At 37.0% G+C, this 24320-nt stretch overlaps 1 protein-coding gene across 3 annotated transcripts in view; it reads right to left on the bottom strand.

Annotated features, from left to right (window-relative positions):
* sash1b (SAM and SH3 domain containing 1b) overlaps positions 1 to 24320 on the bottom strand; it is a 39243-nt gene that overhangs the window by 9532 nt on the left and 5391 nt on the right. For 2 of the 3 annotated variants that reach the window (XM_026339369.1, XM_026339368.1), the window contains 3 exons: positions 1148 to 1276; positions 732 to 782; positions 244 to 293 (listed from right to left, as the gene is read on the bottom strand). In XM_026339369.1, coding sequence (XP_026195154.1) covers positions 244 to 293; positions 732 to 782; positions 1148 to 1276 — 230 coding nt within the window. Of the gene's footprint in view, positions 1 to 243; positions 294 to 731; positions 783 to 1147; positions 1277 to 4739; positions 4891 to 24320 lie in introns of those variants that run through there. The other variant, XM_026339370.1, reaches the window with a different exon arrangement.

The following is a 24320-nucleotide window of genomic DNA, read 5'->3' on the forward strand; positions in this document are numbered from 1 at the left end:
AAAAGCCTAAATTAATACTCACTATGTGGTCTTTATAGTCTCAACACAGCACATGTGGACAGTCTGAGTCATAGGTATTGATGTGTATTACACTATCTTCTGCTATTTATATTATTCTCTAGAATCACATCCGCTCCTGCTTTGACACTTCTACCATGTCACAGGTGTCAAGATTGATAAATAAGTTGTGAAGTGCCATCATTTAAAAAACAAAACATTATTTATCATTAGATTTTGTTTTACCGTCTTTCTGTCTCGGGAGTCGACATGGTGCTGCTGAGTCCCAGGGATTCCTTAAGAAGTTGAAGAAAATATGAATTCAAGTAACTATTCAAAAACAACAATGACATTCATTCATCATTTTAGAAAAGTATCATACCCTGATTTTCTAAGCTATGGGTATTTTAAATTATGAGAAAAATAAAAACATATTAAAGCAGATTAAATAGTTTATGTAGACTGAATAAAATGAGATAAAGTCAATATAAAATAGGAATTTCAGACATTCATTTGTGTGTTATGTTGCATCTCTGACATTCAGAATGATCTCAAGGTCAGCTCTCAGTCAGAGTCAGTCAAATGTTACTTTTCAGGATACTACGCTGCTTTTGTTAAAAACAAAAAAATCACAACAAAGTTATGCCTCTGGCTCTTATCAGCTTGTCTGCTAATGCACAGAAGAGGAACTTGCCTTCTCCTGGGTTCTGACACACTAAGAGCTGAACACTCACCTGGATCTGAGAGCGAAGCTGCACTGATGTGGCCACTGAGTCAAGCTTTCCCTGAAAACACACATGCATGGAAAACGGAGGAGTAAATTATAGTCTCATCACAACACAGAAATAGAAGTAGTATTCAGCTCACTGGAACAGCCAGACATGATTATGTTGAGTGTCACTGGTTGAATTCTTTGAAATAGGTATTCGATTATAGCTGAATTTATAAGTTGATTTGGAAAAAAGTATGTCTCTATAATAAATCTGTACCTAAAGCCATCGTGTGGTTATCTTAGCTCAGCATACAGGCTGGAAAAATGAGCATACTGCTTCTGCAGTACTGCTAACCTAGCAGTAATTATAGAGTTTTAGAGGTAGTAGGTAGGCGTCACCGTCTGACAGAGATGCATTTTCCCAAAACTAAACTTTACCATATCAGCATCTTGCACTACTTTGCGTTTCCGTAGCTCCTCCATCCTTTCACACACGTCACTGAGGGAGGTGCCGTAATACTGAGAGTACTCCTGAGCCAGGTCATCAAGGTTCCCCACTGAGCCATCCTGTAAGAGATAAAGTGGCATTCAGACAACTCAGATGTGAGCACAGACCTGAAGAGGAAATCAACATCCCACAGAGGTTGAGGAAGATGCCAAACACCAGACACTGTAGACACTCACCACTGTCCTGATAAGCCATTGTTTTAAAGTTTGTATGGTGTAGTATGGTCAACAGCGACACAAACAACCAGGAAAAACAGAGATAAAGCACCAGGAATGTAAAAGCATCAGAGACATCCAGCTGTGATATTGTCTCTGTCTTCACCACCTTGTTGACTTCCTGCCTTCTAACCCCCTTCACCTCCTTGACCCTCCTCAGACCTGACCCCCTGGCAACAGGAAGCACCGTGTGACGCAGTTATGACTCTCACTCAGTGCTCTTACAGTCATCTGGAGCTGGCTCAAGAGGCCACGGTTCAGTCTACCATAAATCAAAAGAAGTACATTCACACACTCAGATGAGTCTTTGTCCTAGAACAGTAAACTCCCCTCAATGCCTAAAATTACGTGCCTTCTGCCGTGTGCAAAGGTGAACTTTTGCTGAGTTTTATGACCTAGAGAACTTTGTGACCACATTCAACAAATGAGGCTGGTTTCCTGGCCAGAGATATAACCCCAATTCTAAATTAAAGAGCATTTTACACCAGACAATGACACATGTGTAGAGACCTATGCATTACTGTTTCTGTTTCATTGAAGACAAACTAACAATACTGGTGAGAAAAGCACTGACTGAATGAAGCGAAGATAATTTTGCCAAAATCTGTCAAACTAAGTGTACAAGCCTGTAGCACTCTCTTTTAAAGTTTCTTTTCTCCAAAGAATTTTCTGCTTGGCAGGTATAGTGGGTTTTCACAGCTCTTCCGCTGAGAACAAATAATGCCTGCTGCATCAGTAAATTAAAGATGCTATTAGAGATGCAAAATTAAACCAACTAATGTGATCCATTGTCGATAGGAAACGATAGATTTTCTCTTTACAAAATGATCTTTTGAGTTATATTAGATTCAGGACCAACTATCAGTCCACTTATGCAATGGTTCAGCACCATTTTTCCATTTGAGGATTTTAACTTTAATTAAATTCAATTTTATTTGTATAGCGCCAAATCACAACAGAAGAAATCTCAGAGTACAAAGTATATTCACTAGATTGAGAAAAAGAACACAGAACATACAATTACCTTTTTTTTCTTTAATTTACCTACTGTACGTTTTGGTTATGAATCCCACATATGGTTTCTAACTTTGAATGTTTATGGCTGTTTTTGTTTTGCTTTTTAAGTTTTTGCAATTAACGGGGCGTTGCCTCAGCACTGTGTCTTTATATGGTTGTGTGTACAATCTTTAGTTCAGAATCATCATTGTCACTCTGGTGAATACTTAGTATACAACCTTTAAGTGCTGTTTGGGGATTAAGAATTGGTTTTATATTAGAATTATTTTAGATTAGGGTTACTGTAAGGGGTAAGGTATTTAGCGGTATGATGGTTAAGGTTAGAGTGAGGTGCTAGGGAATGCACTGCGAGTATACTTGCAATGTGTGTCTGAGTACAAGTACCCACACTTGTATTAATCATCTTATGGGGAAATAAGTGTTTATCCAGTCACAATGTGGTGACTTGCTGTCCTTTTGGGGACCAAATTGAGGTCTTCATAATGTCAATCACTGAAATTTAGGGTGGAGACTTACGGTTAGACAAGGTTAGGTTCAGGCTTATGCTAGTAGAGGTCATGGTTGTGAATCTGTGTGCTGGGGGACTATTTTCCTAACAACACTGATGCTGTAATAAGTTAAACTTATTTAAATATATACATATGTAAGTTATCTATTAATATTTTATACTCCTGTGCAAAAAGATAAATATGCTATCACACAGTTATTGCACAGCAATAAATAAATTATAATATTTAGGAAGACAGTTCCTCATCACATCCAGTCATGAGTTACAACTAGTCAGACAAACACAAGCTGTGTCTGATCTTCAATAATAACCATACTGTATAGCTATAAACCATTTCATGCATTATTATTATTATGCTTCAGCCATGCTATAGCTTGAAAGCATGCAAATGTGGCTGCTCACAGTCTTCTGCAGTGAAAAGTAATACTGTGGGCTCACTTGTCTTGTGGTATGACTGACTGTGACTGGCTCAACTGTCCAGAAAAGAGGGCTATTCATTTTGTAAATGACATGCCCCCCGGTCGAAAATGGCCTGAAAATCTGGCTGCTTTTCATACAGTCAAGAAATGAGGCTGAAGTTGACCGAGAAGCTTTGCACTGTGCCTGTCTTCAGCCACTCTTTTGCCTCGGACTGCCACTGGTCAGCATAAACATCCTATTGTGACACAGCCACATGATACCGCATCGCCCTGAGTGCTAATTAAACATCTTACTTTTTTACATCCGTGTTACATGTGAACATAAACAGAGCTCAGTCACATGGAAAACAAACTGACCTGAATACAAGTTCTCCTCTTATGTCAAACATTCTTACAGAATGGGACTTTTGGGAAAAATCTTCCAGTGTGCTTTATATTTCCCTCTCCAAATTAATGGTCTCTTAAGCCAAAACTGCAGCATGAGACATCAACCACAGAGGCTTGAAAAGAGTGTGGAGTCACATTTCTCAGGCATTGACAATCTCATAGCAAGATCCATGTGATCCTCAGGGCCCACACAACCTAATGAGTCTTTACAGTTCCTTTGTCTTGTCTCACCCTTTTAGACAATCAGACTTAGGTTAAAAAGTATCTGCAAATACTTTTTGTTTGCTTGTCATAAGCAAGATATGCTGAAGGTATCACAGAGTTCAGAAAATTTAAAGACTTTCTCTGACAATAAATTACAATAAATTAATATTCAAACAAAGTAAAATCAGCTCCATGTTGGTCTTTGGTAGTCAGAAACTACATTATTATTCCAGAGATACCACTGTTAGACTGATGTGGCAGAACATAGTTATTGCCAAACATGTCTTAGTGCAACCAAAGAGGCAAAAGATTCTGTACATGTCAATATCACAAGTCCTTAATTTGAAAATGTGTATTCTGAAATACATACTACTAAATCATGTGATTTTTTCCATCTTCCCAACACGTTATTTTAATCTAAATGTACAGCAAGTAGTAGACTGTAGTTTAGCACATGACCTCATATTATAAACGTTTGAAGGATGTGAAGAAAGACCATTGTAGATCTCTTTCAGCTTTAAGCGATCTTTCAAAAGATCAGGTGAGAACAAGCACTAACTTGTTTAAGCACCTTCTACTAAATAAACAAACTGAAAATTGTAATGACACACACAGGAAAAGCCTAAACTGCTCACACCAAGTTGTCTTTTACAGCAAGAGTACATATGAAGGATGATATGAAGGTTGTATAAAATTTACCCCAATAAATTTTAAAAATGACAAGCTCTAACCATAGGACCACATTCCAGCGCAGACACAAAAATACACTCACCACAAACAGGAATCTAGCTGCCAACAGTCACTACCCAGCACTAGTTGCTCTTCAGCTGCTTCATTCTGCTGTAAGTGAAAAGCTTGGTTTTGAAACTTTACTCAGTGGAGGACAATACATCGTGAAGTAAAGGGGAGGGGTGTCCGGCACGCATAAATCAGAGAGAGCTTGTTGGAGGGGAGGTTGGGGGAGTTGCAACCACATTTGATGCTGGTGCTGCTGGGTGGGGCTCTCTACTCTTTCCAGCTGTGGCCAATGGGAACTGGATGACTCACATGTTCAAATAAACCACCACCTCCAAGTTTGTAAGAGTGTGCCAGCATGTTTATGTCTGTAGGAGGTTTAAAGCAATGTGTCAGACCAACATTGGCCTTTAGAAAATGATGGATTTGACCAGATATGTCTCCCTCTGCTGATATGGAGGTCTATGAACTACTGACATTACATATTTGATTGAGTAAATGTTCAATTATGTTTCATATAATACAGCAGGACTTGTAAAGGGTAATTTTGCTAGAATAAACTACTTATTGAAATAACTACTACCTATCCTATTCTTTTATTCCACAGTAAGTTTCTGCTCCTAAAATTCTAACAGTCTCTACATGATCCACCTACCTTTATCAATGAGTGAATCAAATAATGAAAAATAGAAACCTCAACATGACAATAAAAAAACATGGCGAGTCTGTATTTCAAGTAAACCTAAGCACATAAAAGACTTCTTTGGTAGCCAAGTAGTCTGAAGTAAACATTAAACACTGGCAACAAAGTAAATTACACTTCCTTACAAAAAATAAATATATTTTGAGCTGTGCTGTACTGTATCTAACAGCCTTTTTGATCACTAGCAGTCTGCACCAGCAGGTGGCAGCAAATGGTAACTCTACATCAACATGCTTTACTTACTGATGTGTAACTGACAGACTATAGGTGGAAACTAAATCTTAACAGAATATCATGTTGACAAGAAATTCTTTGTGTACAAGAAATGAAACACTATTGAATTATCACAGTACCTTTCAATAGTAAACATATCAACAGTGAGTGGTAATAAGAATTTCATCCCCTGCTGTTTTTCAAAAACGTCATTTTATATTTTCTTAAGGCATTAAGTATCAGAGTGTGACCTCCTTTTTTGCAGTATTAGTTGGTGAGATTAGATGTGCTGAGAAATAACCCTCTGCATCTTTGTCTAATCGTGATCCTACTGTCTCTAATCTTCATCTTTCATAAGTGACCACTAATTCCAGAGTAGTGAGAAGTAGCAGCAGGAGGTAACCATACCAGTGTCAGAGCTGCAGCAGGAGGCTGCAGATTATGCTGAGCTGCAGATGGATGGTTGAAATGGTGAAAGGCTATGTTCTGCTCAGAGTGCCAGAGGGCCGGAGCAGCTCATGCTAGAAAGGCCAGTTTTCCGCCTGGCTACACAGCAGCAGGCTGCTCATCACCTCACAGCACAGAGAGGAGCTGGAGATGCATGCCATTCCTCCCCGTCAGGTAGCCCCTTTCTTGTCAGCATCAAGTCTCCTGTCTTTGTATGTGGCAACCTCAAGTGCCTGAGTGCTCATCTGAGCTTTGATCCGTGTGAAAATCACTCTGTGCACAAAAGAGTGAGAATTTATATGACCGTGAAACATGTTGTAAATGTCAATGTCCATTGTATGGCATCACATGATAAATTCAGTGTAACAGAAAAGTCCAACTCTTTGTTAAAACCAATCATGACACTCAAACATTGAGCGATTCCGTATTAAAGTTGTATTTTATTACAAATGTAACCTTCATTTTAGGTTTTGGATGGCTTACTTCAGATCATTTTCCAAAACCACTGACAACTATGAACTCATTGAACTGAAATGCAAAGATGAAGATCACTGAAACTGGATCACAAGGATTTCACATCCTCTGCCCTCTAACTACACTAGAATCAATCCTGGCACTGAAGAAGCCCCTTTAACAATTCAATTTCACTCAGTCCTATTTCTCACCATCATAATGCTACTTAGCAAGCTTTGTTTTATAGAAACTGGCACGACATATTTATAACGTCGTTATAACAATGGCTGCAAATGTATTTAATTGAACAAGCGTCTTATGAGTCGATCACATCCAGTGTAATCTGAAGGTTTGCTTCAGTGGAAAAGATAAAGAGCAGTGAGGATATGATCTTTTGTACAACATGGTCAATGCCACATATTTCCTTAAATGTGCTTGTTGACCAAGAAAAAGAGCAGATTCTTAAAAGTTTCTTCTTCATTTTACAGATTATAGCATATAATATCTCTCTAAATTGTGATTGAAGGGCCGTGTGAAAATATATGACTTTTTTCTATGTGGACTTTTGGACAGTGTGTTTCTCTCTATTCATAAATAAACAAATAACTAATGTTAATTGTATTTATCTGTATCCTGTACTTCCAACTTGTTTTGTCAAGATTGTGCCTCTATGAAAGCTATGGAGAAGAGAACTGTATATTTTAAAACAAAACAAAAAAAACATCACCATCGGTCATTTTAGCATTATGAGTATTTTTGAAATTTTTCCACAAGCTGAAATTTTGCAGAAATGTCTAAACTGTAGAATCACAGACACATGACCGCATGATATCTATCAGAACTAAACATTTAGTGACATTGTGAGAATGACTGCTGTTCCAGAGCATCTAAAGACCAAGTTTAGATCGACAGCACTGGGGCCCCCTAAAGAGAAAAAGAGGATCAGTAGGGGAGCTTAACCATTCATGTCTGAGTAGTAAGTGGATTTTGACAAGTCCCAAATGAGGGTTTGCTCTGAAGGGTTGCACTGTGACATACATGCTGTCAATCACAGATACACACACTGCATATAGAATACTTAGTGTTGTTTCAACTGTTTTAGCGTGTCCTGCTCAACTGAGCAAATATCTCTTACTGCTTACAGAGATAAAAGACCTGATTAATTGGCAAACTATCAAATTATGTCATTTTGAAAGTGAAGTGAACAAAAATTATCTAAAACCATTTATCACTGGAGGAGAAGACACTGATAATTAAACACTTAAAGTAATTCAGTACTACTGATGAATATTTTTTGTAAAAGACAACAAAATTAGACTTAGCATGCTTTGGAAAAATAAATATCATGACACCTAGGGAAACCAGCCAAGAGTCCAGATTAAAAAAGGACAAAAGGAAACTCCAAAGAAGATTAACAGGGTAGACGAGGGGCACAGAACAAACCTTTGTCTACAACAGTACTAAATCTTGCTTATCTGATGTGGATTTTAAACATTAGCTCAAAACACACAAGCCAGAAATAGATGCAGAAAACAATAATTCACATTTTGAAATATGTAATAAGTATAGTAAGTATTGCAGAAGCAGGCTGTGAAAAGCAGCTTCTGGATTGTGCCTATTCTTTGAAGCATGTTTAATTCAGCAGTGTAGAGATCAAATGGTGAATCATCCCCTTTAAACTTCAGTTAAATTATATGCATGGAAATCCTGCGAGCATTAAATCCCCTCTGGATGGCAATGTGTTTTTGTACTGGCGGAAGCCTGTGGATTGTTCCCCCTCTTTGAAGCATATTTAATTCACGGGTGCTAAAAACAAATACACAGACTTCCCCTTTAAAATTCAACACAATTCACATCTAGAGACTCTATGTGACGGAGTGTATGAATAGTTCTGAGATTTTTCTAAAGCAGCCTGTGGATTGGTTGCATTCGTTGGACCATGTTTAATTCAGGTGCTGAAACATTTCATATGCCTCTGACCCTGTTTTTGGGTAATTACTCTTGTGTGACTGTGCTTAAATCCCCTGAGATGCAACTGCCAGCTCGCAGCGTCTCTGGCAGTATTATTAATGTGGCAGCTCACCCCTTACAAAACCCACAATATCCACTGATCCTCCTGTGAGACAATGCAACAGTCAAGAACATCTGTCAATCATGCAATATAAGAGCATGGGGTCCCTGAATGAAGTGATTCTACAGTGAACCAATTCAAGCTTCTTGATTGTACGAAAGTCTCTTTTAAAACTTCACTTGACATGAAACATCACAGCACAGTACTATGATAAGATAAGAAAAAGAGAAAGGCTAAACTTTTGAACTGAGAAGTGACTAATGTGAAACAGACAATAATAGTGTGCTGTTTTTAGGCAAACTGGACAGATTTGATCTTCTTTCAGACAAAGTGGCGTAGACACCAAACTGCATACTGTATTTTAACCCAGTAGTGAAACACACACGGACACTGAAAGACGTAAACTACATTTTTTGAGGGCACAGCTAAAACCTCAGTATATGAATCACTGGGATGCTTCAAGGATGATTCTGACAACAATGTTATTCTCAAAACTGCACAGGCGTGTGCTCAATAAAGTCTGCGTTATGTAGCTGTCAAAGTGCCTGCTTGCTACAGTTATGTTTCTGACATCACTTTGTCATGTTGTCTACTCAGAACCAGTCTTTGCCAGACGGCTCTCTCCTCTGGTAGATACATTTCTCAGAAAACATCATCTTAACAAAGCCAGGATACTGAACCTTCAGAGGACTGTATCATATATCATGTTAACCAACAAGATGTTCATTCCTGACAGCCATTTTCTCATTTTAACTTGCAAGCGCACTAGAAACTAACACTAGCAGGTTTGGCAAGTTTCTCATTTTATCCAGACATCTGTCTGAGCTCACGTTTGTCCATTTTTACCTATCCAAAAACGGGTGCTTCCCTGTTTTGTCTTGACATATCAGCTGTGTAACCCAACTGCTGTGACATAACAGGCTCCTAATGCAATTCTAAATACCTGGGTCAATAAAGTGACTCTTAATCCATGACTAATGTACAATCTAATAAAAAGCACTCCAATTTAAGATCCCAGATTTTAAGATTCAAGGATTAAAAGCACAAATCTAAAGCATACAGTTCCTTAGCTGAGCTACTAATTGAACACTAATAAAGATAATGTAAACTGTTGGCATTTGTTAATTTAACTGAAGCTTGTTCCTTTTAGGTCACATCATTACAAAGCATGCTAGTTCTGATCGAAACCACCCCTGGCCCTCAGAGGAATGTCAAGCTTCTATGACTCATAGATCATTTTCATGGTTGAAAATCTCAACCCCTCACTCCAGCCTTTTGTCATCATGTTGGTCCTTGCACCTGCTCGCTGCCTCAACCTTGTGCTCACCCTATTTATATGACCTTTAATTTTGTCTTTTTATTTCACTTTTCATTTTCCCTATCTGTAGAGCTCTCAGTATTTTACTCAGACCGCACAGACATCCAACTACAGTTGGATAGCTCTATTTGCTTAATGATGCATGAAAGGAAACATTATACCGTATTATGTCAGAAATCCCATTCTCAGAGGTTCTAAATTAAGACAATGTATTCGGATTTTGAATGTGGGGAATTCATGTATATCATGGTTGAATGAAAGCCTTTTAACTTAAGAGATTGCATAAACACAATTACAAGGTAAGGAAGAGATGAAACAAGGAAGTAATGAGAAGTAATGGTGAAAATGAAAATGGTGATGAAACATTTTCATTAGGATGGGCAAGAAAGCCTACAGCACTGATTCTAGATGAAAGAATGTTTGTAGCCAGTTCAAATGCAAAACCCAAGAGGAAGTAAGAGTGTTGTTTATAAGTAAAAGTGAAAATAAAGTGAATACACCTTCAGTAGCAAAGTTGTTATGTGACATACAAGTTTATGTGAATTTAGAGTAGGGGTTGTATCAATTACTGTTTACTGTAGAATTGAAGAATTGGTGTGCTCCAACATTCGCATACAACCATGTTTTGCAAGTAATCATACAATAAGCTTGCAGACACAAAGGCGTGTTTAAATGCAGCCTCGGCTATGGTCCTGTTTTTCTCTCTGCCGTATTTGGCAGTGTAATTATGTGTCGAGACATCTAAATGGCGCTGGTGGTTGAGTCAACTTGTTTACTACTGAAGTTGGCCATATACCAACTGCAAAGGTTTGGATTCTGCTCATTCTAGTACTGTATATGTCATCACGCTCTAAACAGAAGTAGAACAAGTGCAAATATTACAGTGCCATTTGTTTATTTTTGGTATTAATTTGAAACCATTGTAAGAAGTTATACATTAGAAACACTTACATTGTGTTTTAATCATGTTTATATTGCTAACTATGTAAATATACTGTAAAGCTAATAAAATCCCAAAAAAAGGTCACCTACCAACTTTGCTTCAGCAAGGATCATGGGGGAAAATTATTTTCTCTGCCCATCCTGCAGATGTAGCAGATACAATACCTGTTATACAACATCCTGTCATTCCAACCAGAAATGCACATTCTGCATTTTTTTATAGCTTCCCTGTCACACTCACATCCTCCATTTGTACAGACAGGTAGAAGGTTAATTTAAAACAAAAGCCATCAGAAGGATACAGAGGTTTGCGGTTTAAGCACCAAAAAAAATTCACATGCAGTGGCAAATATTTATGAATACAAAATTGCTGCTAAAACATATATTGTTGGAATATGAAATCTTGAAAAGTCAGCATAGTCTGGATTTTTATTTACATCAAGCCCAGCTAGACCCATTTTTTTCTTCCGGTCATTCATCCATTTAATTTCATTTAAGCAGCTTAGGCAGAGGATACGTAGAAATGCAGGCTAAATGTTGATTTGACTCCAGCTAAAGAAGGGAGAGGTGCCAAAAAAAAAAAAAAAAAAAAAAAACCCAGCTACAGCTACAGATATACTACTTGTACACAGTGTCAGTGTTGTGGCAATAAAAGCTTAAATTAATGTGAAAGCTTCTAACATGAGTCTATACAGACAGTATTTGCCACACTTGCAGATCTATTATCAAAGTATTATCAACCTTTTTTTTTTTTAGGTAAGATTTTTACAATAACACAGATTAAGTGTAATTTAAAATCTTGCACATGTGCATCACTGATACAGATGCCAGACTTGCCAGTGAAGCTGAAAATAATTCACACAGTGAATGTTCTCCACTGGGTATCATTAGTTCATCTAGTAGCTCTCACACTGAAAGTGGGTACCACAGATGCTGTTCAGATGTTAACGTCAAGGCTATATACACTGTGTAACTGATTTCAATCTGCTGAACTATCAGTGATGGTCTCAGAGTATGAGTCACTGTGCTGCATAAAATGTAAGCTTATTTAAGTTTGAGCGTAATCAGATATTGATAATTCTAAACATCAAACCTAATCACAATCAAAGAGCTGTATGGCATTTTTATGAGGATGTGAACTGGAACAGTTTTCATTAGTGCAGTGGTCCAAATATGGTCCTCTGGGAAATTCTATGTAAAGGGATAAAATTATGATTCAGTCTGATGGTCACAAAAATACATAATTTCTGTTTGAGTATTTGAGGTCTGTTAGCATTCAAAAGGAAAACGCCTAAACACAGCCCTGCAAATGTATCCATATTATCATGTTAGTCCAGTTATAAATTGGTAAAATATTATTAGATATTGTACCGTAATATCTATAAATGTATGGTCATTTTGGAGGCTGCATTTTGTGGTACTGTTTTGAATTATATATTAGTTTAACTGACACTGGGTAGCAGTAGAAAATCGTCATATATTATCATATACTATATTCAGATAATGAGATATTAGCTGAACAATGATTTCTCATTTAGACTTTATTGGCCATTATATCAATAAGTGAGCCTAGTTGAATAATGGATACAGTGCATCATAACCTTGTGAAAGATAATCTGTATATGGCACATTTTGTACACAGTACACATTTAAGATACTCACCAGTCACCACTTAAAAATAAAGAATTAACAGTCCTGTAAATTAAACCAAAAAGAAGTAACACTGTTTGTACATTTCAGTTGTAGTTGGACCACTGCACTGTTCTCCTGTACATCCCAAAGATTCTTAATGGAGTTAAGGTCTGGACTCAGTGGTGGCCAATCCATGTGTGAAAATGATGTGTCATGCTCCCTAAACCACTCTTTCACAAGTTGAGTCAGATGAATCCTGAAATTATCAACTTGGAATATGCCCGTTCCATCAGGGAAGAAAAAAATCCATTAATGAGATAACATGGTCATTCAGTATATTCAGGTAGTCAGCTGACCTCATTCTTTGGGCACATAATGTTGCTGAACCTAGACCTGACCAACTGCAGTAACCCCAGATCATAGCACTGCCCCCACAGGCTTGTATGGTATGCTCTAGGTATGATGGGTTCATCACTTCACCCGCCTCCCTACTTGCCCTGATCTGCCCATCCCTCTAGAAGAGAGTAAATCTGGACTCTTCAGACCACATGACCTTCTTCCACTGGACAGTTCTTAACCCAGTTTTTGTAGTTCCATCAGTCTCCATAAATGTTTTGTTTGCAAAATTCATGCCAATAATTTGACCCTTCTGAAACAGATTAACAGCTTTTCCACAGCCACAGGATGTGTCTCCCAACATGGTTGTTTAAGAAATGAGAAGCTACTCACTGCATCAGTTAGGGTTTAATAAGTTGTTGGCAGCTGAAACAATCATCCATGCAGTAATTATCCAGTGTGAGGCTCTCACCTATTTGCTTAGTTAAATCCAGGTGGTGACTTTTGTTTTGGACAGGCAGTATATGTGTGTCAGTGTGCAGATGACGGGGACCTAAGTTGTTTTTGCTGCATTTTATGTGTGATTGTGTGTTAGACCATGTCATCCATGTAAAATATCTTTCACTTTGAATCATTTTATCTGCAACAATGACTCCACAGAGGAACTTTAAAAACCTGAAAGCTAAATGTCAGTGGCTCTGACCCCTCCCTTGTTTACTCCCATTCAAATATTTTTTACAGGCAGATTTTGGATCTATTACATGAAGACTTAAGAGTAAAATTTCATGTTCGAGTTGGCCTTATTTTAATGAGGTGAGATGGTGATATACAGCTAAGTAATATGCTGAGACACTTAACATTTAAATGAATCATGAAAGTACATCTGTCTGATAAATATTGAAACACACTAGATACAGGCCACAAATACATGCAACCAGCCTGCAGGCACACACACAGGTGCATGATCTACAAAAAGACATTTCTTCTAGGAATCACTGCAAACTCATGTCATGCGATACTCTGGAATAACAAATAACAGATCAACATATACATACATTATACAGTCAGACTGACATGTCAACTGTGAAGTCTTCTTCTGGGTTTAATCAAAATTGTGACCATTAAGTTATGCAAGTCTAAGAACTGAGTTTAATGGATTCGAAAATAATTCAACTATTGTGGTGAATTGCATTCTGTTTACTTGAAGTACACGTAAATAACATATGTGATGTATGTAATTGTAAAATCACCATCACTGACAGCTGTCAGCTTTAAATCATAATAAACAAAAAATATATTGTATATATAATGTAAAATGAGTTGGCTTAACTTGCATTCACATAATTTGATTTGGGAAACTGATGCAATATGCTGCCGAATTTTACTTCCCAGACATGTGGATAAATACCATCAATCTGCTGCGCTAGAAGATTAAAACAGATCCTAACTATATGCCAACAATACCTGACCCACGTGTGATAACACCACTGAGCTTATGTTTACCCACACCGTTTAAAATTTTTTTTTTTTTATTTACTTTAGTGTATTTTGCTGAAATCCACACTCAATAATTGTTGACAGTTGCTACCTTTTGTTCTCCAAATCAAAGTGACATTTTATTATGATGAGAGGATCTAATGTTTACCTCCAAACCTGACCACCATCCACAACCTTTTCAATAAACTTAAAATGTAAATGGCAATAAAACTTAATAATAACTAAAAAAGCAAAAAAACATAATAACTATGTGACATTTAAGAAGCTTTTGGTAAAATGTAAACTGTCCGTTAAAATTCAAACCTTAATAAGTACATCTTTATTTGCAGAGAATATTCATTAAATTCATTGGTGAATCACCACAACTTGAACCCACCAGACACTGTGCTCTTGGCCGTGTGTTTTAGGGCTTTGGCCTCATTGTGCCATATGGATGTTATGTTTTGCTTGTCTGCACTAATCTCAGGGAAAGCCAAGTTTACGCCAGCTGACATGCCAACTTCTGAAACCTGCTAGTGCAAAGGTGAACCCCAGGCTTCAGTATCTACCACAGCTGTCATGTCTGGGTGGATGACTGTGGGAGCCTGCAGCAGAGTGGGCAGCAAAACACGCCAGGGTTAGTTGTGAATGCATCAGCTACTGTAATTGGCCTCAGTCTGTCAGTCTGCCAGATCAGACTCCATACGGTACCTAAACACTCAGACACTGTCCCTACAGGGCGTAATGGAGCTAATGACCAGTCAAAATGCACTCCGCAGACAGAAGTTGAGTAGGTGTAGTGGTGTAAAACCATACAATTCAGATTAGGAATTTAAACAAGACAAAAATAACAGTATTACTAATTGAGAAGTCATTGCAATGTTTGTATATTTGAACAGTTTAGTTCAAATATAGATTTTAAAAATCTATATTAATATAAAATATTAATTTTGTTTAGTTTGGCAATTCATGTGTTGACCCAAATAGCTTTAGGAGCCTGGAAATCACAGGGTTTAATCAAATCTCTCTGTACCTGTGTAGAGGTTAGAACGATTTTACTCTAATAGCATTGGTTTGTTATCACACTTTCAAGATTTAAAATTTTTCCAATAATTTTAAAGGAATGAATAATTTGTGATGCGTGGGTTTGCTGCATAAAAACCCTTGATTTGATATGACTAGTCTCTATGCATTAAAGCATGTAGCAACATAGATGCTTTACAGAATATAGTATGATCCCATGGTTCAACAGTATATGACACCATACTACACTTCAAGGCCAATCTTTCCATAACATATTTTCTGCAATATATAACCACACACACTTCCTAATGGACACTTTATTAGATTGAGCTCAGAAAGAAATCCTCCTGACCAAAGTACGTATAGAATTTAATTTCTGACATTATAATATAGTACAGAACACACTATATGTGAGTGCATGAATGTAGCAATGTCCAGCACTCTAGGACATTTACTTTACTGAATCATAGAAGAGTGGCTTGTGGTTTTGATCTCAAATTTAATTTCATTATGCAGAAAAGATCTTTGGACGCAATGTGAGATTAAGCTTAAAGAATATTAGCTTGTAAATATATGATCAGTCTTTATTTTCCAGCCTGCGACAACATGCATCACAATGTCGCTGGTGTGTTGCTTGGGAAGAAAACAACAGAAATAGGTGTTTTAGCAAAATCATACACCTTAAAATCACAAATTAAAAATCAAAATTGTGGTGCAAAATGTTTATATGATTTGAAAGTGAATTAATATTTAACTCCCGTGAAGTTTTCTATTAATGCAAGTCATATGCACATGATGCACAAACACAGTCATTGAGGCATTAACAGATCCACATAATATGACTTTTTCCCCACTTTTATTTAGCCTTCAATATCCAAATAATCTGCAAAAGCAGATGATTTCTGAAATACAATTAGACAAACTGAATGGCAGTGATATATCTGTGCTAGAGGGAATTCATCAATCAAATGCTAATTGATTGAACTGAGCCAATTATTTCCGTCCTTCTGTGAATATTGCTGCATTTCAAAATGTTTATCATATGATAAACACACAACAACACACAAGTTTAATTAGAGCATTTATTATATGCAACTAGGATTTGGTTACAAATAGAATCAACCAATCTTTCACATAATCTAAATAAATACCTATTTAACCAAGAGCAAGCCGACCATCAACAGCTGATGTAGAAACATGGACTTAAGAACGAGCATAAAGAACAAGTTCTGTAAACTTAAGTGGTATAAAATCACCATGTTGGCAGTGGGGGAACAGACCTTTGACCTTATTGCCTAACCACCTAAGTCTTAAGGTCAATTTCTTAGATTAACAACTTCCTGCTATTATCAAGCATCTCCTGCTGTTAGCCGTTTGCCATCTTTGTATGCAACCAATCATACCTATTAAAAAACGATAGTTTGTGCCAACATAAATGTCAACTGAACAAGGTTTTACAGTTGAGGTAACCTTTAATTCTTTACTGTAAAATTAGAGACTAAGCATACAGCAACAAACCTTTCACTAACCCCTACCAAAGCATCTATAATAAACAGTGCAACACAAGAATGTAAGCAAAAGAGAACAGCACTATGAAACTCTCTAGCATTGCTATGACTACACAATCAAACAGACACTACAGAAGAGAAATGCAAACAAAACTAACTCTGATTCTTAACTGACCAAAAGCCTCTAAACCAAAACTGTAGCAATAAAAAGAAAGAAAAAGTATTTCCTAATAGGCATTACTTTTGTGAATACATGGAATCTCAGAGACAGTAATAACTTCGTTTGCCCTGATTCTTTCAGTTGATAACAGAACACCTACTCGCGCTCTTTTCATGTTTCAGAAACACACTTTTACAGCACCATTGGTGGCCGTCACCTTCCTAGTCCTTTAGGACCATCACGATCGAAGAGTACACATCAACTACTACATCCAGCAACTTGATGCTGTCTTCTTTTTGGAAGGCAAACCCTACTTATCAGATTTTTCTTCACTGTCACCAACACAAGAAAACATTTATTTATTTATGCATTTTCTAAAAAGATTCACCACTTTCTTATTAAACTACTGGCTACTAGCTGCTGACAAGTCAGAGCATAGTAATTCTGGGTGACATATGGAAAATGTTCAGATATTATTATTTTTTAGGATGTTTTGCATTTGTAAAACAATGTTCTCTTTTTTATTATTATAATTTCTTCTACTGTTGTCTTTATGAAAACAGGACAAACAATACGATCATTCTTCAGAAAGGACTGGTTAAACTTTTCTATATATAACCCTCTTTTCTGCTCTTATTTATAACACTTACCAATTATTTTCTGTATGTGTCTATGTGAAAACACTCAAGTTTGATATTGAGGGTTACCTTTTCATCACCTTTTAAATGTCTGTACAGCTGATTTCACTGCTCAAGTAGTGTAGTGATTTTAAAAATCTAAAGTTTATATAAAGACAGCTTGGTTCTCTTGAACATAGCCTTCTCCCCCTACTGCTGCTGCTTTCTCATGTATATATATGGGTATGAATGAGATTGGAATCTAAAAATGATTCATAGTGCAGCCCTGCTCTTCACTAACAATGACTGCAAATTTCAACAACACTTCAGTCATCAGTTTTACTAATGGTTCCATCCTGACTCATCAAGTACTTGATCTCAAGCATGATAGGAGGTCCTTTCTGCATCAAATTCTTCCTACTATACTCAGTTACCATAAAATTATAACATTTACTAAGCTTTGATAAACAATAAGTATCAACCTCAGGAAAAAGCTCATTATTTACATTTGTTTCTGTCTGGTTGATGGTTCTGTTGGTGGGGGTAATGACGAATAAAAAAGACGTATTTTTAACGTTGGTTAATTTTATACTAGTAATAAACAGACTAGTGTAAACATACCCACTTAAATATCAGTCAAATAAAATTAGGACAGCACACTTTGTCAAACTTTAAATTTTAATGTAGCATACAGTTGCAAGAAAAGTGGAGTTTTGCATGAATTGATCATAAAATGTGCTCCGATCTTCATCTAACTCACAACAATACAAAAACACAGTCTGCTGAAAATAATAGTACACAAACATTATATGTTTTCATGTTTGTATTGAACATAACATGTAAACATTCACAGTGCAGGGTGGAAAAAGTATGTGAAACAACTTTGAGTCAACTTTGAGTCCAATCAGTGTGATGATATTGGATGTGTTGCTGAAAGTTGTCCTGCCCTTTAAAAACACACACCAGTCTTGGGTTTACTGTTGCAGCACTGTTGCTACTCTCCCTAGGCATGGTCGTACTGTAAAGATGACTGCACAAGCACAGACCAGAATGCTGAATGAGGTAAAGAAGCATCCTAGAGTGTCAGCTAAAGACTTACAGAAATCTCTGGCACATGCTAACGTTTTTGTTGACACGTCTACAATAAGGAAAACATCAAACAAAAATAGGGTACATGGGAGGACACCACGGAGGAAGCCATTGCTGTCCAAAAGAAATATTGCAGCGCATTTGAAGTTTGCAAAAGAGCACCTGGATGTTCCACAGCACTACTGGCAAAATATTCTGTGGACAGCTGAAACCAAAATTGAGTTGTTTGGAAAAAACACACAACACTATGTGTGGAGAAAAAAAGGCACAGCACACCAACATCAAAACCTCATCCCCACTGTAAAACACGGCAGAGGGAGCATCATGGTTTGCGGTTGCTTTGCTGCCTCAGGGCCTGGACGGATTGTTGTCATTGATGGAAAAGTTAATTCCAGAGTTTATCAAGACATTTTGCAGGAAAACGTAAGACCATCTGTCTGCCAACTGAAGTCTCAGAGGATGGGTGATGCAACAGAACAATGACCCAAAGCATACAAGTAATTCAACAAAAGAATAACTTCAACAGAACAAAATACGCCTTCTGGAGTGGCCCAGTCAGAGTCCTCACCTCAACCCAATTGAAATGCTGTGGCATAACCTTAAGAGAGCCATTCACACCAGACATCCCAAGAATATTGCTACACTCCAGATCGTTGTGCAGGTCTAATCTGCAACTACAGGAAACGTTTGGTTGAGGTTATTGCTGCCAATTAAGGGTCAACCAGTTATTAAGTCAAAAGGTTCACATACTTTTTCAACCCTGCACTGTGAATGTTTACATATTATGTTCAATAAAAACATGACAACATTTAACGTTTGTGTACTATTATTTTCAGCAGACTGTGTTTTTGTATTGTTGTGAGTTAGATGAAGATTGGAGCACATTTTATGACCAATTCATGCAAAGGGTCCCAAAGGGTTTACTTACTTTTTCTTGCAACTGTAGATGTTTCGGGGAATAGTGCCTACAAACAAGACTATAGCTGATTATACAGACACTCTTTTTTTCAGCAGAACAATATATGTTCTAGTTTCACAGACTTAAAATAGGGAAGACTGGAATATGGAAAACTGTTCAGTGGTCTAACTGATTTTGTTAACGGTTGCCTCATTCTGCAACCTGACTAAAATGGATCAAATGTACTCAAAAGGTGTTACTAAAACAGTTATCAAAGATTTCTATGTTTTCTGTAAGATTTATCTTACATAAACAATAATTCAATCAGTCTAGTGGATATGAGTTGCATTTCCTACTGCAGAATATCACTGGGTTATTAGGGTTTTCTTTAGCAAGCTCAGGTTTCTTGTCTACAGTGGGTCTACAGAGGAGAGGGCTGTAATATGGCAGCAAAAGCATTCTACAGTCAATATTTTTGTTGCAGTGCAATAAAAATAAAAAGATTTCATCAACTTAATTGCCACCATCTGGTATGTACACTATCAGCTACACACTTTACTCTTTACTATATACAATTGATGAATGAAAGATGGCTTAATAGTTTACATAAGCTCATAATAATCTGCAGAGACTGTAAAAAGAAGGCCAATAGGTGAACCTGAGTCAAATAAACACACTATAATTACTCCATTCCTTTTCACAGAGTGACATTTGGCATAATAAATATTCTCTGAAAACCAAATGCAGGATAATAGGGATGAATTTAAAAATATCATCCTCTTAATTTCACGAGGGCGAGTATAAGAATTGCCATAATCTATGCAGATGGCTCACAAGGGAGGCAGCTCAGCTTACAGTCTGTTGTGGTAGAATTATTAAATCAAGCAGCAGTGTCAGTGACTTGTCATATGAAATTCATAAGAGAGGAGGGTCTAAGCTGCTGTGGAGTGGAAAGTAGGTCATAATCTGAAGATACTGCAGGGGTGAGACCCTTGACTACTTCCCTTATATTTAAATGTCCAGGGTCTTGGTGAAAAGTCAGCTACAATGCTGTTGTTACTGTGTGAAAGGTCACTTGCATGGGAAAACCTTGCTATAATACAACCAGTATTACACAGCTGGTTGAGGAAAAAGGCATCAACTCCAGTACTGTATGACACCAGTAGCTGCACACTAGGATTTGCATTTGAAAAGGCCAAAATGCAGTTGTCGATTTGGGAATTTTGCTGACTTATTACTACTGTTGCTATGTTCCCACTAGAAGCCAGGAGACACTTGTGCACTTCCTCAAATACAACTACACAACTGCCCACTGACAATGTGCACCAAAATGTGAACATTTTGCATAAATAACCACCATATTACACTAATCATGCAGCAAATTAAGTTTAATTTGAACTTTGGATCAGACACATAATAGATAAGCTTAATGTTTTTTTCAGTCAACACTGAAAATGCTAGGTTCACTGAGTTGGCAGTAGATTTTCCTTTTTCAAAAATGTTAACTATTCACCAAATGAGTGAGAAGCCAAAAACGCCCTGTTTGATTTATGAATGCCTTTATGAGAGATGCTGCACATAATTGTTTTAATTAAAATTGAATGTAAAGTAGAGAGTTGTGGCAGCAAATGAAATGCACTTCATTCCATGTTTATCTTATTAGTGCTGTTTTTAGGCCATCTTAAACAAAAGTCTTCTGCTCAAACACATAGGAAATTTGTATGGCTATTTGGTTGGTATTTTTGTGAGCTGAAACTGAAATTGTGGAAAGAGCAATGGGGAAAAAATGCACATGCTATGTTAATGTTTTCAATTAAAAATGTTATGTCTCTTAGGTGATCTCACTGGGCAAAATTAAGTGCAGCTTCTACTGTTTTGGACTTGGACTGGTTTAAGCAAGAGCCCCAGACAACATGAATAATGTAGTGGTTCACGTGCTTGACAGACATGATTTTGGGAAAAACTATTTTGGTGTTGTGGGATGTTAAATGCTTAGCTGAACTGCAAGCAAAGAATGAATGAATGACAACTGTTAAATACTGCAGAGATTTTTATTGCTGTGTGGGGGGGTGGGGGGTTAGATGGACAAAAGTAAAAATACAGGTGAAGACAAAGAAAAATAAATTTACTGGATTAACTGGACATTCCCTACTCTATATTTGTAAACACAAAAAAGACTAACTCGTCTTCTTCCTTAAAGCCTTTGGTAAAGTTGCCCTCATCTTCCACATCTTTCTAGCTCTTCTTTCAGCCCTTGGTTTTACAATTCTGACTTAACACTACAACTGTATTTCCACCACACATACATATATTATTACTAACATGCTTTTTGACCAGATTTAAACTCAACTGTGGATGTAATCACATTATGACACACAAATCCAAAATACTGATTTTCCCCAAGTGTGCCAAATGCTTGAATGGAAATCTCTTAATTACCCGATAGATCAATACTATGTTGCACAAAACTGATGCTCTCTTTGAAGATTATCTGGGGCAGTACAGTGACCTGTGGTAGAGTTAATTTAAAATTCAATTGCTCAACAGCTGCGCATTACCGCATTAAATGGCAGAACAAAACTGAGATACACATAATCATCAATACAAATTCCAGATTCAGACCTATAGCAGCTTGAAGAAAGTGATGCAGCCAAGGATTTCATTTATCTCTACGAGAAGAATTATGCAGAAAAAAAAAAAATCAACACATCCTTTCTTTAATGCTTTTGCTTAATGCACTGTATTACAGTGAGGCACATTAATAATGCCATATGACTACACTAATGTAACAAGAGTCTGAGCAAGTAAACGATCTATAAGCTGCAACCCATACATGACCTATATTTCAAAAGAAACACAGAATAGATTTTTACTAATCGTTTGAGATGTTACAAACAAGTAAAAGCAAAAGTGACTCCTACTGTTACCATTAGTGATGACGGATAACCAACTGCATCTAGACAGTTTAGTTAAGCCTAAAAATAAAGCCAATATCAACAATGTTTAATGAATGAAATACCGCAAATAATAAAGCAAACACTAAAATGTAGTAGTTCTGAAATGTCACAATGAGTAATGTATCTTCAAAAACACACAAGTGGATTAATGTTATGGTTCTCTTTGTAGGAGACACCCTGTATCCTGTACTTTTCTTGACTTACTCTTAATACTTGCTAACCTTGCAAAAAAATGGCCCATCATCATCTACCATACAGGCAGTAAAAATAGCCCTAGCAGAGAGGATGCCTGTAATGGAACATGATGAATGTCAATATAAGATGATATAAAAGGGAAGGGATAGGGCCAAGGAGTCCATCAAAACATCTTTAAGTCCCCAAAACCATTCCAGGTCCACTGTAAAGCTGTTCATTTATTAAGTCAAGTGATGACTTATTTGTTTGCTGAATCAGACTCTCAATTCAACTGCCCCTTGTATGTGTCTACAACAAAGCAAACAAGGCTTTCTCTACGGCAAAGTGATTTAAATTCACAGAGCGACACTTACTTTCAAAGACCTACTTAGCATTGTAATACAATAGCTGAAGTAACAGAGAGGTGAAGGCTAGAAACTGAGGAGTATTTCAACAGCTAGGGGGGCTGAGGGGAAAGGTTTACATAAAAGTACACAACAAAAGTTTTCACAGCAATAAAAAGAGACTTACATTCTTTCTTTCTTGGGTTTAACCCTTTTATGCAGGAATTATGAGAACCTCAGTCAGTGCTCCTGTGTTTTTATTCCTCTCTAAAAACAATTAAACACCGCGTGAAAGCTATAAAAATTAATAATGCTAATCTGATGTTCAAAATATTCTAGTACGATCAACTGCAGAGTTTCCAGGATTTTCTACAAAAAGACAGAAATATTGTCCATGGCTCTACTAACCCTAACCCATGCATTTACAAGAGAAAAGCTTTTGAATAGCTGTTTACTGTAGTGACCACTATGTATGAAAGGGTTAAATATTGTTAAATTTATATAACATCGTTTTTTTCGTATGTGAACAACAAAGACATGTGGGAGTGCCTGAGTATGAGCTGCTACGCTGACTAATGTCTTTGTTCAGTCCTGTTTTTATATACATGCAGGAACTTCAAGAGGAGAGGAGCACACTACTGCATGATTTACAAGCCACAAGAATTTAGTGAATCTTAAACTGTAAGTGACAAGCATGTTCACGGCATGTTAAGCCTTTGAGTGCTCTGTGCAGCACCATTCAAACCCCCCACCTCAGCATCATCAGTGCAATAATCCAGTAATCTGTAATGGTGCAGTGGTTTGACCTAATCTATACCTACATAATATGAATTAAGTCTATAAGTAGAGCAACACTATAGTCTACAACATGATAAGCCAAAGAGAAGTGGTAATATACAGAAAACATGCTAATAGAGGATTACACTGCAATGTGCACACATTAAGATATGTAAAATGCATTGAATTATTGGATGGGTAACATGAGGTGAGAGACTGATGTGGCATTAAAAGTAATGGTGGCCTGTTGACTATTGATATAACTGATAGCAGAAACACAGAATTTGGACACATGATCCAATATCTAAACCAACCCATCTTATGCTCATCCAGACAGACACCATCCTAAAGCAGGGAAAGCTAAAAAAAAAAAAAGCACAAACAATATAATTTGACCTTAGCACCGAGGTAAAAAGAAGAAAAATAATCAACCGTTACAAGTTCTTCCTGCCCTACATTGTGTTGCACTGGTCTTCACAG

Source organism: Anabas testudineus, chromosome 22 (assembly GCF_900324465.2).
Source record: "Anabas testudineus chromosome 22, fAnaTes1.2, whole genome shotgun sequence".
Classification (NCBI taxonomy): domain Eukaryota; kingdom Metazoa; phylum Chordata; class Actinopteri; order Anabantiformes; family Anabantidae; genus Anabas; species Anabas testudineus.